The sequence below is a fragment of the Corvus kubaryi genome, unplaced genomic scaffold, assembly GCF_017639235.1.
Source record: "Corvus kubaryi isolate FWS band 111438036 unplaced genomic scaffold, C.kubaryi_AGA036_p1.0 37391, whole genome shotgun sequence".
Taxonomy (NCBI): Eukaryota; Metazoa; Chordata; class Aves; order Passeriformes; family Corvidae; genus Corvus; species Corvus kubaryi.
This window is the reverse complement of record NW_024581130.1, coordinates 10,192,877-10,207,433: the sequence shown is the minus strand read 5'-3', so window position 1 is coordinate 10,207,433 and position 14,557 is coordinate 10,192,877. Positions and strand designations below refer to the sequence as shown.

The following is a 14,557-nucleotide window of genomic DNA, read 5'->3' as shown; positions in this document are numbered from 1 at the left end:
TGGCTCACCTTGACCTTCCTACTGCCAGAAAAGAACATCTCAGGCTCAGAGCATCCCCTCTGACTGAGGAACTGAGCCACTGTAAAATTAAAGCTACACCCTGCCCACAGGATAGGGGGAACTTGAAGATTTCTGGATTGTAGGAAGAAACCTGGTCTCCAAATAAAATAAAGCAAGGTTTTCCCCAAAGTGCTTAACTAAAGGATATCCATGCCACACTTTTATTTTTCATCCTTTTTTGACCTTTGATTTAAGTACTCAAGCAATTTTAGCTGTTTTTTCTTCTCAGCTTCTCCTACTTCAGGCCACACACACAAAGATCATTCTGTGACCTGACACCCCTCCTTTCTTAAAAACTTCTGGTGAGGAGGAAAAAAAAGAATGTTATTTTAAACAGCCTCAAAGTAGAGGTTTTATGTCCATTAGGGTTCTTATTTATTCATTTCAATTCATACCTTTTTTACATTGAAAATTATAGTTTTTAGAGATTCCTGTAAATTCCTAGGTATGAAAATGGCCTTTCTCCAAAATGTGCTTCTAGATCACTAAAAATAATTCACTTTTGCTTATATTTTCTCTGTGTGGAATTCAAGGTAACAATGTGAACATTAGCTGCTCATCCCTGTCTTTACTGATCTGTGCTCTTTCATTTTTAATCTACCTAAAAATGTATTTATTGCTGATAAAATGGCAGGAAAGACATTGCTTTCCTCTTCACACACCAGATCCATCAACACTGGCACCACGAGGCAGCTCCTCACCCAACCCTGCCCACTGACCCTCAGCAGAGGCATCACTTCTGGGTGCAAGGGGACACAAGCAGTGTCCCCAGCACGCTGGCTCTGAATGACAGGCTAAGTTTGCCATCTAACACATCCCAGGTTTGTGACGGCTCATTCACAGCATCCACATCCCATGTGAACCTGTCTTTCTGCACCGCTGTAGCTATCTCCAAATGCACTGAATTAGTGACTCCAGAGGAGTTTTTATTTTGTTTTGACAAAATTGCTTACTAAAATAAAACTTCTGCTTTGGGGATTCATCTTGACACAGTATTTCATGTTTTCATGCAACACCCGATCCCCTCTCCAGCCACTACTGATGTAACTCCTTTGCAGAGCTATAAGAGGAGCAGGGTTAGGATCACTTGTCACTGAACAGTCAGGTCATTTTCCATCCTTGGTGACCTCTGTTTCCTGAGCTATATGTATAAGGCACTCAGATCTCAGCCTCTACCTGCAAGCTCCTTGAAAATGGAACCACTGCAATGATACTCCCAAAGCAAACTTTACTTTGGTTTGGCACGAGGTACAAGGCAATTCAGCAGCTGGCTCTCTGTGGAAGTTCTCCTTTCCTTGTTATTTCCTTCCAAGAATATTACAAAAAAAAAGAAAAAAGAAAAAAAGAACATTCTCCACTTTTAAATTGCTGTTCACTCCCCAAAGTGAATAGCCCTTATAGCAAATGCATTTCCAGCGAACACAGTTCACAAAATACCAGTAAATTAAACATGATCAAGATGGCAGCAGTCACTCTGAAGGGATATATCATGACAGATGTAATATACAAGACCACAAACTTTCTTCTGTCACTAATTCTATCTTAAACCCTTCTGAAGGGTACATGCAAGGCTCCTGATTTAATTGCTGTCCACTGAGGTGGAAACTGAAACAAAGCTGAACAGGTTTTTTGACCAAACCTTTACACCTAAATACTATTTAACTTATTATAGGATTCATAAAGGTGGAATTTCCATACACTTACGAAGATATTAGAATTATGTTGGTTTTGTTGCCACAACAGCTTTTCTCTGCAGGTAATACAAGGGAAAAAATCTTCCTAACGGTAGCACATGCAACAAGTTGAAAAATGTGACTTATTTTCCAATAAATAAACGCATGCAAATGACAACAGATGGGCCAAAAGCTTTCTCAGGAGGGCCATGCATTGACATCTTTGGGCAGTAGCAGCAGCCTTTGAATTTTCACTTCAAGTGCTGCTTAGAAAGGCCACTGTCAGGGAGGAAACACCTACTGTGCGCCTTCCCCTGCCTTCTGATCCCTTATTAGTTAACCCTGAAGTGCATATGTACACAGCCCTAATCCCCAGGCGGGGCTCTGGGCCGGGGGAAATCTGGAATTAATTGCGGGGTATTTTGGTTCCTAATGCAGCTGTTGCGAGTGTTTGGCTTGGCGGGGGAACAGAAAAGGCACTGCATACCAATTTCGTGAGCCACCGTAAAGGCTGCGTGGAGGCCGTCGTCTTCAATCACCGCGCAGCTGCGCTCGGGGGAGCAGATGGTCCCAACGTCTGCCATTCCCAGGGTATCACAGGAATGATGCCCACACAAATCCTGCCCCAGAAGGGAGAAAAAAAAATTCAAAAAATCATTAAATTAAGTTTTGGCACTCAGCAGTAACAACCGGTTAAAGTCGCCTTCGGCAACAGCAGGACCTGGATGAAAATATCAACGTAAGGTTCCAGCTAAAGATGTTAAAAGCACAGCAAGCCAGTCTACGGTAAGGTCAGTGGGAGTATTTTTATGGACTTTAACAGAATTTGGATACATTCTGAAGCTACTTGCTGTTAGTTACATTTGTATTTCTGCGGTGCTCACACTTGCATTGAGGTAGGTACCTCAAACATTCTGTGAAAGCATTTCCTCATGGACAATAAAACCAGAAAATTCTTTTTATTTACACTGACAGAAAGCTTCAGCTTTCTGATCAGTCCTTGAGCCAGAGATCACCTTGCTTTTCTGAAGCAAATCTTATACCTGCACTTAAAAGAAATGACATTGTTACGCGTGAAACCTCCTTTTGCATCTGTAAAGCAGTACAATTAATAGTGTGTTACCCAATAATATACCAAGCATTTAAGCAATTCTCAGAGATTGCTGAGAGTCAGTGATACGAGAGAGTGCAAAATCCCAACAACTCAACCACTTCTCCCACATGTAGATATGGGGTGTCTCCAAAAACCGTGCAGGTAGCATTACGTTTTTCCTTTCAGCTTTGGTCAGACAGTGTGGTTTTATCACCAGCAGTAACTTTTCTGTGCTTCTGTTGGAGCAGAGGGAAGAATATTAGTGTGAATGTGCATATGTCTACATCTTTTGGATGAGAAGGAAAAGTAGGGGCCATGCTATTTGGAACACTTCAACGTTTCATTGTGGTTGAATGAAACTGTCATTTTCAAGGCATGACAAATGGTATTATCAAAATGATCAAAGAGCACTTTTTTCCCTTCATTTTTAAGATTCTCTTCTTCCCTTCTGATCTCTTTCTATAAGGACTTTCTTTAATGAAGCCTTTCATAATTAATCCATCTGAATAAGAGACACCTTGCAGGAGGCTTCAGAGCAGCAGTGTTCACTGATTTTGACAGGTTAGGCAAACTTGGAAATGCAGAGGATTCAAATCCCACTGAAGTCAAAGAAAACCACACAGAGTTCACAGATACTGTGACAGAGTGTCTCTTTACAAACACACACACAAAAAAAGAAAAAAGGTGTTGGGTTTTTTTTCCAAAGAAAGAAATTTTTCAAGCTGAAATACAAAGCAATATTACATATATGGAGGAGAAATTTCAGGCTCAGTTCTGGCTTCCAGGTATCTGGGAACTCTTGGTAAATTCACTCTTGTTGCTACTTAACACCAAGCTTTAAATGCCTCACTACCAATGACCAAAACAGCCTGGCAAGAAGAGAGGGAATGTAGTTGCAAAGTATTGAATTTCCAAATTTTCACAGGTGTAATCCATGGTTTAAGGCAAACTTCCATTCTGTACCACTGCAGATAATATGCAGACAATTTTCTCTCTAAGCCCCCAGGCCCCCAGACTTTGCCTCTTGCTCTGCATGGGTTATGGGAAGTATGGGATGCATATTTCGAAGTATTTTAAAAGAAATGCACAATTTTTCCAGTTCTGTTTAGGCAAATAAACTTTGCATCATTTTCAGCAGCTCTCAACCAGCGTTGGGAGAGGCCTCAAGTGAGGTCATGTTATTCTTATGTCACATATCTGGGGCATATTCAACAAAGAAGTCACCATCCTTAAACTCCTACTACTTTTGTTTGGGTTCATATCCGATTAAGCCTTTACACTGAACTGGGTCCTTCTCACCCTCCACAACTCCCTGACAGGAGGGTGCAGCTGGGTGGGGCCAGGCTCTGCTCCCAAGGAACTATCAATGGGACAAGGAGACACAGTCTTAAACTGGATGTGTAGGCTGGACATTAAGAAGAATTTCTTCATAAAAAGGGTGATTAGATATTGGAAAGAGCTGCCCAGGGAGGTTTGGTGTCCCCATCCCTGGAGGTGTCCAAGGAATGACTGTATGTGGACTCAGTGCCATGGTCTGGTTTATAAGGTGGTGTTCAGCCACAGGTTGGACTCAATGATTTCAGAGGTCATTTCCAATCTAACTGATCCTGCGATTCTGTGACAGAGCAATCTGACCTGAATCCACACAAGCAGCTGAACTGAAATTCTTACACAAGTACCAAAAAGCACATAAATCAGACAGAAAGCAACTTACTGGAGGAGGGCAGGACAGGTTGACAGTGCCAGTAATAGTATAAACTGCATTAATTCAGGCTTTGCCTCTGCAGGCAGATTCTGTATCACTCATCTGCTCTTGTATTTGGGTGTCATTATCACGTAGATTCTGACATCAGTGCTGCTCCCAGTGTAGGCACAATGGTATCAGCACCCAGATGCCTCATGCCAGTCAGGATTTACTCCCATTTGCACACAAGAAGCAGCTATGCTGGGAATTTACACCAGCAGGCACAGCCAGACCTCACAATGATTCACCAGATTTCATGACACAAATATAACTAAAAGAATATAATTTCTCTAAGCAGGCACTCTCATAAACTTCCATAGAGCTAATTCTGATGGGATGTGTAGAGCAGGGAACATTAGGGCAGGGATGTTACCATAGTCTCACCTCAGCATTTCAAAAGCTGTGCACAGGACTGCATTACACTGTCTTCCCTAGACATTAGGGCTGTACCAGAGGCTGGTCCTAGGAAATCCCACAGCAGGAAAGACATGATTCTGCAAACTGCTTCTATGTAAAATCACCTAGCTCCTCCAATTCCTCAAAGACAGCTGGAAAACAGGTGTCCTCAGACAGTGTGCGACCAGCCATCCCCAGAAAGGAGAAGAGTGACCACTCTGGGGTCAGAAAGTGGTGGCCAGTGCTGCAGCAAAGCAGCCCAGCAGCTCCGTGGCCAAGTCCTTGTGGCCCCCCAGCAGTCGGTGTGGGAGTCCTGCAGCCGCTGCTAAATCCCAGCTGGGAAACAGCAGAGGGGCTTGTAAAGGATTCTGGGAACAAGGACAGGAAATATTTTCTGGCATTAGCTCCTTTGTAAGAAGCTGTTAGGGGGATGTCTGTGGGTTGCCCATCTGCTGCTAGAGCAGGGCATGCCATGGCTGTGCTTTGAGCAGAGCACGGATTGAGCATCATGGTTCTCCCTGCCAATTCCAGCCCTTGGATGCTCATTTGCAGCTAAGGCTGATATTGTCAATAACCATTTAGGCAGATTACTGAAAGCTCAGCTCCTCTGTGTTGTCATTGTCTCACTCATTCTTTCCTTCTCCTGCCTCTGCACGATTTGAACTGGAATATATTTCTATTCATGGTATATACTATAAACAGAACTGCAGCCTATCAAGCAGCATTTCTGAGACAAATACTCTGAAAAGTTTGCTTTTGGGTCAATTCACCAATACTAGCTTCTAAACAGCTTTGTTTCAAACGATGTTACTGAAAATCATGCCTGCTTACCCATCAAACACTGGCTTATGGATTATTTGTTACCAAAATCAATAATTACGTTGTTTTTTGCTTTCCTGGGCAGTCCTGGAAAGCAGTCTACTACTTTCATGAAGTAAACTTTCTGGGAGTACAGTAAAAGGTTTTATTTTCCTGGAAAATATTTTAATTTTTTGTTAAAAACAGGCTTCAGTGTAATGATGCAATCCTAAAAAATCTGTGTGGGTAGCCTCAACTTTTCATACTCCAGCTAAAGCACGAGGAAAGAGGCGACTCATGATACATAAAATCAGTTTCCAATTATTATTTCACTCTGTTTCTTTTAGAAAAAGAAAGTTACTCAGTTCTGTATACTCAATTGCCTTGAATCAGTGGCAGAAGCTTTAAAGAATGTTTTTTGATATTTCTAAAGAAGGAAAGCAGCCTGGCCCTTGATCCGCTTTACAGTAGTTTCATAGCAGAAGAATGACAAGGAAATGCATTTGCTATGCAGGAGGCAATAGATGCCAAGACTTAAGCTTTGGCAAAGGAGTGGCTTAGTAAAGCTAAGCTGTACATCACAAGTCTGGTAGTTAATTAGACAGCTCATTAGAGGCCAAGATTTCTTGGCATTCTAAATCCATCAGGAGCAGCTGGCTGGCTGTCGCGGGTTCGGTTTGTAACCAGGCAGAAACACCAATTTAGTGTAGTGGTTTGGTCCAAAATACTCATTACTGTTTATCTGCTGTGAGATAAGAATTAGGAGAAATGCAAAACAGGCACCAAACTTGAAAGAATATAAAGAAGTTTATTAACAGACCTAAAAGAAGAAAAAAATTATACCACCTTCAGAACTCTCCTCCTCCCCCCACCTTCCTCCCTTCTCCCACTGACAATGTGAAAAGACAACCCTTAAGATGTTCAGTCTGTTTACCACTTCCATAATAACCTTGTTCAGTCCATTTAGAGAGAGAAGTCTCTTCTTGCTCATGCTATGAAAACATTATCACAACGAGACAGCCGCCCACTTCCAAATATTGTTCAGTCCATTTAGGAAGAGGAGTCTCTCTGCCTGCGTGTGAGTCCTTTCCCCCGACTTGCAGCTTTTCCCGCAACTGCTTTCGAGGGTCCACTCTTGAAGTTTTTTGGGGTACAATTTTAAGGTTGAGCTGTTCAGAAACAAAAACAGAGGCCCTTCTCCTTCCCTGGGAGCAAAGGGTCTTCATCATCTTCATCTTTAGGACTATCTCTGGGAGCATCTCTAGGAACTGAGGTTTTCTCCTTTCCCATTTGGAGCAAAAGTCCTCATCTGGTTCATCTCTACGGACTGAGGTTTTCTCCTTTCCCCTTTGGAGCAAAAGTCCTCATCTGGTTCATCTCTGCCTGTCCAAACTTCTCATGAAATTACAGCTGTGTCAGCATCTGCCTATCTCAGCGCAGGTGCTTTTGCTCACGAGTTGAACACTCCACCCCCCATATCTTCATGAAATTACAACAGGATACTCTGATATATCATAGCTTCACAACAGACTTTCAGCTTTAAGCATCTCCTCTCTCTCTTCCCTCAGGTTTTCAGCTCTTCACAGCAATAAAAGGGTTAATCTCACCTCGGCCTTGCAGCTTTGCAGCTGGAATGTTGAATTTTTCTTATCGCAGTGGAGAGGGGGGGGGAGAGCCGAGCCGCTCCGGCTGCCCACAGCAAGGCAGTGGGGGGGGTTCCACGGCTGGAACAGGTCCATGGCTTCAGGATGGCCGTGGCCCGGCCCGGCCTGGCCCAGGCAGGGCCTGGCCGAGCCCGCTGGCCCCCACACGGGGCCTGCAGCCACTTGTCCCAGCGCCGGAAACGAGAGAGAGCTTGGAGGGGGAGTTTGCCTATTCTTAAATGTGGATCACAGAGGTGATCACAACTTTAAGTGGCTTAGAGAATTGTCCATATTCAAACTGGCCAGCTGATAGGTTCTATCAGTTCCCAGAGGAAACTGTAAGCACCCCTTAGCAAGGACGTCCCTTCCGGGACTATGCTTGCTAACCTATGACACATGTATACATGGCATTGTTGTGAAGGGAGATAAGTGTCACCACGTCCTGGCTGGAGCAGGGAGTTTATTTCACCTGAAACGTGTTCAGTAGGTTTCAGAACAAGAACCAACTGTTTAGTGAAACCTGGTATTAGGTCAGAGCCTGCTGACCAGATCTAAAACAGGATCTAAAACAGGAGCACCAACGAGGACAATTTGGTGGAAGGTAAGGGTGGAAGAACACGTCCTCAGGTGTTTTATCTACCCCTCATAGGGCTTGCAGTTTGGGATCCTGTGGGCCTCTAAGTGCCATAGTTTCACAGTCTGGAACAGCTGGGCACTTTGCTTACTGGGGTTCAGATGTTTCATGTTTCTCCACCTTTGCCCCTGAGGGATGCTGAGCCTACAGAGCTTCTCAGATCAGAATGAGAGGAACCCACAGGATTAGGCTTTGTACCAGGCCAAGCTGCACATCACCTTCTTGTAATGCACAGCTAAAAGCTTTACAGTTCTGTTCACTTGCTCTTCTGGTTCCTTTACAACAGCTCATCAGCTAAAGCCTTTTCCCAGTAAGAATGTGATCCAGCTACAAATTCCTTCCAGGGATGAGGCCAGCTAGAAGAATGTTTCTTAGGAGAGCACTGTATGGTCTACACCAGGCTACTGCCATGCACACAGGGAGCTCTGGCTCCTCCTGAAGCAGCCCCTGTGCCCAAGGTTTCTCTAGCCCAGGCTGCACCTGAAGTGCAGTCAGTGAAGTGATCCAATTTTTGGTCCCTATTGCTCATCCTCCTTCTTTCCCACTGAACAGCCTGTGGTAAATTACAGAAACAGCCTTCTCTCCATGCTTGAGGAACCCAGACCACCTCAGTCCAAGTGCTGCACTCCACTCAGCGGCTTCAGGTCATGATTCCTCTCGTTCTCACCATATGAATTACTCACTACACAGTGACAGACCTTTGGTCAGAGGGGTGGAAAGTTTCCTTAACACCTGGAACAGCTTATGACCTCCTGGTTAAGGACCCCTCCTGGGAGGTGGGCGATACAGACCCAAAACCCCTCAAGCAGAGGAAGGAATTAAGCACGACTTTCCGACTTCCGGCAGCAGCGTTCCCACCGCAGCCCTGGGCAGGGAGGCTGGGTGAGGTGGTGTTAGGAACACACACATCCACCCTCCCTTGTGCTCCTCGGCAAAGTGGGTGAACTTTTATTGATGTCACAGCAACGTGGAATGGCACACGTGGTTTAAAGAAGTAATGTTGAACAAACAGAATGGATTCAGGGTGAGGAAGGACTCCTGTCAGACTCACTGGGTTACTGCTCTGGGCTTTCCTGGCCACATTCTGAGAGAGTGGCCAAAACCTGGCTCCCTTCTGAGGAAAACCACAAGGGTGATACCTGCCATATCTACCAAAACAAAACCCACATGTTTTTCTCCAGTAGTTTAGCTTAAAAATTGAGGTCGTTTGCTTTTGGGGTTCATGTGATAAATACGGGCCTGAGGCTTAGGCATTTGAAAGAAAACACAGCAGAGTTATGCAAACCACAGGTTATTTAAAAATATGGACAAAATGCACATAAAGCATTTGGAATCTGCATGGGGAGGAGAAGTTTCAGTTACAAAACTGGTGACTGGTGACCAAGTAAAAATGTGTGATTTAACCTGCCTAAGCCACAATTCCTTTGTGGGAAAACTCCACACCATCTCTCTAGATCAGGGTGAATCAAACTTCTCCTCTATCAGTTATGTCCCACTTTATTTTCCCTAGGGACATTATTTAAATGTATTAGACGTGCAACAAAGTTGGTGAAAACACTGTGAAACTGCTAGACACATCACACTACCATTTCTTCAGAGTAATAATAACAACCAGTGAAATCTATTCTATTGATCATTGGTACAGTGACTTGTTTTACTACTAGGGGATAATAATTGTTGGAAGATGGTAATAGAGAAAAGAAGAAAAAAAAAAGAAAAAGAAGAAGAAAGAAGTAGAGCTAAAGAAAGCATGTGCGCCATGCAATGAAATAATCACCTACAGAGCTGAGATAATACAAAGCTTGCTGTTACATTTCAACAGCACTGCCAGATGGACAGTTAAACTAAATCAAACATACCAGCCCCATATAATTACTGTGTAGGAAAAGGCAGGACAGTGGCCTTTGGCTCTAGCATGAACTCTAGCTTGAGCCAGGCATGATGGAACTATCACAGATGATGCTAACAAGCACTTAGGAAAGGATTTTTTCTTGCTCCTAATGTCTGTATCTACTGTGAGAAACATCTATTTTAATCTTCAGATGATTCAGAACTGGGGGGAGAGGAAGAGAGCTGGATTTTGTCCAAATGCATTCAATAGTTCACTTGAAATTTAACTAAGGGCCATTAATGAAACAGATTGGATGAATTCTAGAGGATAATTGCAGAGCAGGCTGGACCTCAGAAAAAAGATCAGTGTGAGTTCAACTGCAGATTGCAAGTCCCATCTAATCTGTTTTGCTACTGTGACAAATAATCTGGCAAGTGTTTTGTTGCACCCATAAAAATCTGAAGATGGTCTGCTTCCAGCTTCTGCAAACTGTTCACAATAAAAAAGGCTGAAACAGACTAAACTCTAAATTTGCTGTTGACTTCACTGCCACTGAGAACCAGTGATGAAACACTGAATTCTAAATTTGCTGTTGACTCCATTGCCACTGAGAGCAAGTGATCTAATCTCCAGGGAAAGAGGGCTTTGCAAGCTCTTCCTCCTCCCCACCACACAGCCACTTCCCTATGGGGTGGAGAACTCACGTGGCCACCAGAATTGAATCCCTGCACCACCATATTCCATGGAGGATGCTCTAAGATTCACGCGGCCCTAAGATTTACAGCTGCTGTCAAGGACTCAACCACAAAGTTGTCCAACAGCAGGGGACCCGTGAACTCTTCAAGGCTGTTATGGTCAAGCTGCCTTGAGGAAATTTAGAAATATCAGAAAATTATCACGTTTTCTGACTGTCAAGTCAGAGCTCTGTCGTGCTTGATCCTGCTCATCGTGGGTCAAAATGAGAGATGGGATCACTGGGAAAATACACTTCTCATTATCAGATTTAAATAATCATTGTGGAACCCAACTAAATTCCTGCAATATTTAGTGACAGATAATTTCTGTGTCCACTGCAGGTTTTCACAATGGCCAGGCATGTTCCTCTAGTGCTCCTTTCATCTACAGAGTAAACATAAGGACCCACTGCAGCTAATGGACCCTTGCCATCACTGATAAGCAACACAAAGCCTAAAACCAGCTTTAACATGTTGCCTGTATCACCCCAAACTGAATTCATGTTCACAGTGATTTACTATGGTCTGCAGCATAATTGCTTTAAAGCCCTTATCCAATTAAATACAGATTATGACCAGAAGGAAGTGGCTGTTTTAACTCAGAATCAGTAAATTTCCTTCTAAATTTTTTCGCATGGGAAGTGCTTCCTAGTATGAATGATGATGATGACCATAATTTGAACTTATATAACATAATTTGAACCACTACTAATTTAATAATAAAGGAGAGCTGCCAATGCACTCTCAGTCTATCAATGGTTACTAATTTATCTTTGAAGAAGTAAAGACAACCACAGAGGGCAAAGCAACACTGCTGAATTCTGTCGGGATTCTTCCCTCATGAGGAACTCAAATAAAGCCCTGTTTTGGTGTAAAAAAACAACATCCAAGCAAATGTCACTCTGGAACAAAGATAATTATTATATTAGGGATTTGTATGGCACCAGCCATGCACAATGCAGATTCTATCTACACAAAACCAGTTCCATACAGCCGAGGCCAGGCATTCAGCTGACAAACGATCTGCAAATATTATTCTATTGACGGAGAGACACGAAGCTCAAGGTGGCCTCAGTTAGTAAACAACGATGGAAAATGTACCTCACACGTTTGCCCAAGGCCTGAAACCCGCAGCACTTAGAAAGAGACATCTGGATGTTGAAAAATCAGCATGACGATATTCAGAGCCCATCAAAACACGCAGCCACGGCTTGGCGTCGTGTAGCTTAGCAACCAACTTCATCCATCCAAAACAGAGTTGTAAAAGTGGTGCTCTCCTGCCAACTGCTGCTACTCTCATTGAAAAGCTAAACTGGAAAAAATCTCTCCTTTAGTTCAAAGTGGGGCTGTTTTCTCCAGGAAACATGTCCACTGCTTTTTCATCCTTTAACCCTTTTCGTGTTTACATTCCACGGGGAGCAAATAGATTCATGTTGACATTTCAAGGGTAAGCATATAAAAATCGTGTGGGCTCACACACACTCCCTACAAAGAACATCATGAACACATGTAGCAAGAAACTCCAGTCTGGTTCTTAGTTCAGTCAAACACTGCCAAACAATGTTCGTGTGCACACAGCAAAGCATTAAAGCAGATTAAGTTGTCCTGAATTGCATCTAGGAGCTAATCCCAGAGTTAAAGCTGTTAAAATGTAAACCAAGAGAACACAAGCCTGTGCTTTTTTTCTCATAAAGCAGCCCTGAGCAGCAGTACAAGCAACATTTGCATCTTAAGAGTGGAAGCAGATCACAGGAACTACGGTGTTTTGTTGATTTTGAGTACTACTTACATCCCAAAGAAGTAACTCTCTGCATTGCTCACGAGTCTTTGACAGTGGATTATTGATTAACAGCACCCTCTCACTCTGACAGGAGGGTGTCCATGCAAACAAATACAGCTGAGCATCTATAAAGCAGGTGCACTTTAGAGTCGTATCCTATCTCAATCCAAATTAACTTAATAATTGATGTTACGTTAATTAATTGTCCGAATTGTCATACAGCCCAGGGAAATAAGTGGGAATACTGGCAGGGAGAAACACTCTTCAGAGAGAAATGATGGATGCTGGCCCGGGCTTAATAAGCCATTAGATAAGATGTTTATATCAAAACCCAGAAGCTTTCTGACCCAGTCCAGGTAGCCTGCTTTCATTCAGGTTATAGTGATAAAAAAATGAAAGCTTGCACATTATACTGATGGGCTTTAAACTGCTAAAAGGGGCTCCTGTTGTACAAGCGATGCCTGACTGACACAGAACCTAATGTCTCAACTATTTACAGCTAGAAAAGCGAGCCAGGCGCTTTTTTTCCCCCTTCTGGAGCAACTCCTTCCACAAACCATCCAAAGCATCCTTTTTGGCAGGCTCCTGCGATGTAGCAAAGCCGGAGAACTCAAATGAACGGAAAGTCATGCAGTTACTTTTTTCGTACTTGGGGAAAGGGAAAAAAAGAAAACACCAAACCCAAACCGCTGCAGGGATATTCTTACAGAAGAACTTCATTGCATAAACTCGGCCACATGTCTACCAGAGCAATGTCCCTTAACGACCTCTGGCAATGCAATTAATCAACAACCCAGCGTGGAGCAACAGGACACACCTTTGCATGGGCAACACCGGCCACATCCAACCCACAACTGATCAGGGCACCCACCTGGGGGACAAGACAGGGACTGCAGCCCCTTGCCACCAGCCCAACTCAGCTTGTGCAGCTCTGTTTACCTGCGGTCTGCATTTACGTCCTACACTTGAACCACAAGTGCTGCCGGCTTCCAGCGCGGTGGAGCTATTCTTGCTGGAAATAGCGTCCCAATGTGCTCCACAAGCAGGACGTCTGTACTCTTAAGGTGCTCTCCACCACTTTCACTAGCAGGTTTGTTTGGGGACTAAGTTAGTTTAGGAAGTGCTATCAGCCCTTCCTGCCTGGACCACCTCTGCAGAGAGAGAGGAGCCACTGGGACAGACAGGACAAAGTCACGTCTCAAGCAGAGGGACTTTAGGCTGAGTCCCACGACCAAAGTTCCCACCTCTCCACCTGGCTGGGGTCCCAGCACTGCACTGGTGCACCCACAGCAGGGCTGACAGCACAGGGCAGGGGACGCACACATCTCAACCCCTCTGCCACGCCGGCAGCTGTGCACGGGTGCCGGTCCCTGATGGAAGAGCTGGATCCACGAGAGGGGAGGCAACCCGTGGGCAAAGCCGAGCAGGGCGACTGGAGGTCCACCAGCCCGGCCACCCCACGCTCGTCGCTGTCACGGCCATGCCTGTGGCCAGGGCCATGCCTACCTCGCGGGTGAAGAGGATGGCGGCATCGTAGTGCTCCTCGTGGTCGTCGTCGAGGCGGTTGTGCTGGTGCTGCCACTTGCAGAAGTTCTTGAGCGTGGTGGCGGCGTTCCTGTTGACCTCCAGCCCCTTCTCCTTGTCGCCCAGCGCCACCACCTTCACCACGGCCAGCCGCACGTGGTTCTCCAGGCTGGCGTGCGCGTAGAGCCGGGAGGCGATGGAGGCCAGGGTGAGCAGGTAGTGCTGCAGCCCCTTCCCGTACTTGCGCACCATGGAGGCGTCGGCCACCAGCAGCAGCTCCACCTGCCGGGCCCGGGACACGGAGCGCCGCCGCCGCCGCCGCCGCCCGTCCCCGCCCGCCGGCCCGGCGGGGTCTCGGGTCTCGCAGCTGGTGCGGGCCGGCACCGTCTCGAAGCTGAAGCTCTCCCTGCGGAAGACGTGAGGGGTGCGGGCCGGGCCCTCGCCATAGATCCGCGCTCCGGCCTCTCCCCGCGGGCCGCGGCGCGCCGGGCGCACGGTGTAGCGGGAGCGGCCCACGGCGAAGAAGCCGTCGAGGCCGCCGCAGAGGTTGAAGACGGCGAGCGAACGCGGGCTGCCGTCCACCGTGCCGCGGTAGTGGCAGCGCGGCCCGTCGCGCTCCAGGTCGAGCAGGAAGCGCTGTCCCCCGG

General features: G+C 45.5%; 1 protein-coding gene across 1 annotated transcript in view; it reads right to left on the bottom strand.

Moving 5' to 3' along the window:
- ADAMTS5 (ADAM metallopeptidase with thrombospondin type 1 motif 5) overlaps window positions 1-14,557 on the bottom strand; it is a 58,522-nt gene that overhangs the window by 26,059 nt on the left and 17,906 nt on the right. The window contains exons 5-6 of the mRNA XM_042037897.1: window positions 13,893-14,546; window positions 2,221-2,353 (exon numbers count right to left, since the gene is read on the bottom strand). Coding sequence (XP_041893831.1) covers window positions 2,221-2,353; window positions 13,893-14,546 — 787 coding nt within the window. The remainder of the gene's footprint in view (window positions 1-2,220; window positions 2,354-13,892; window positions 14,547-14,557) is intronic.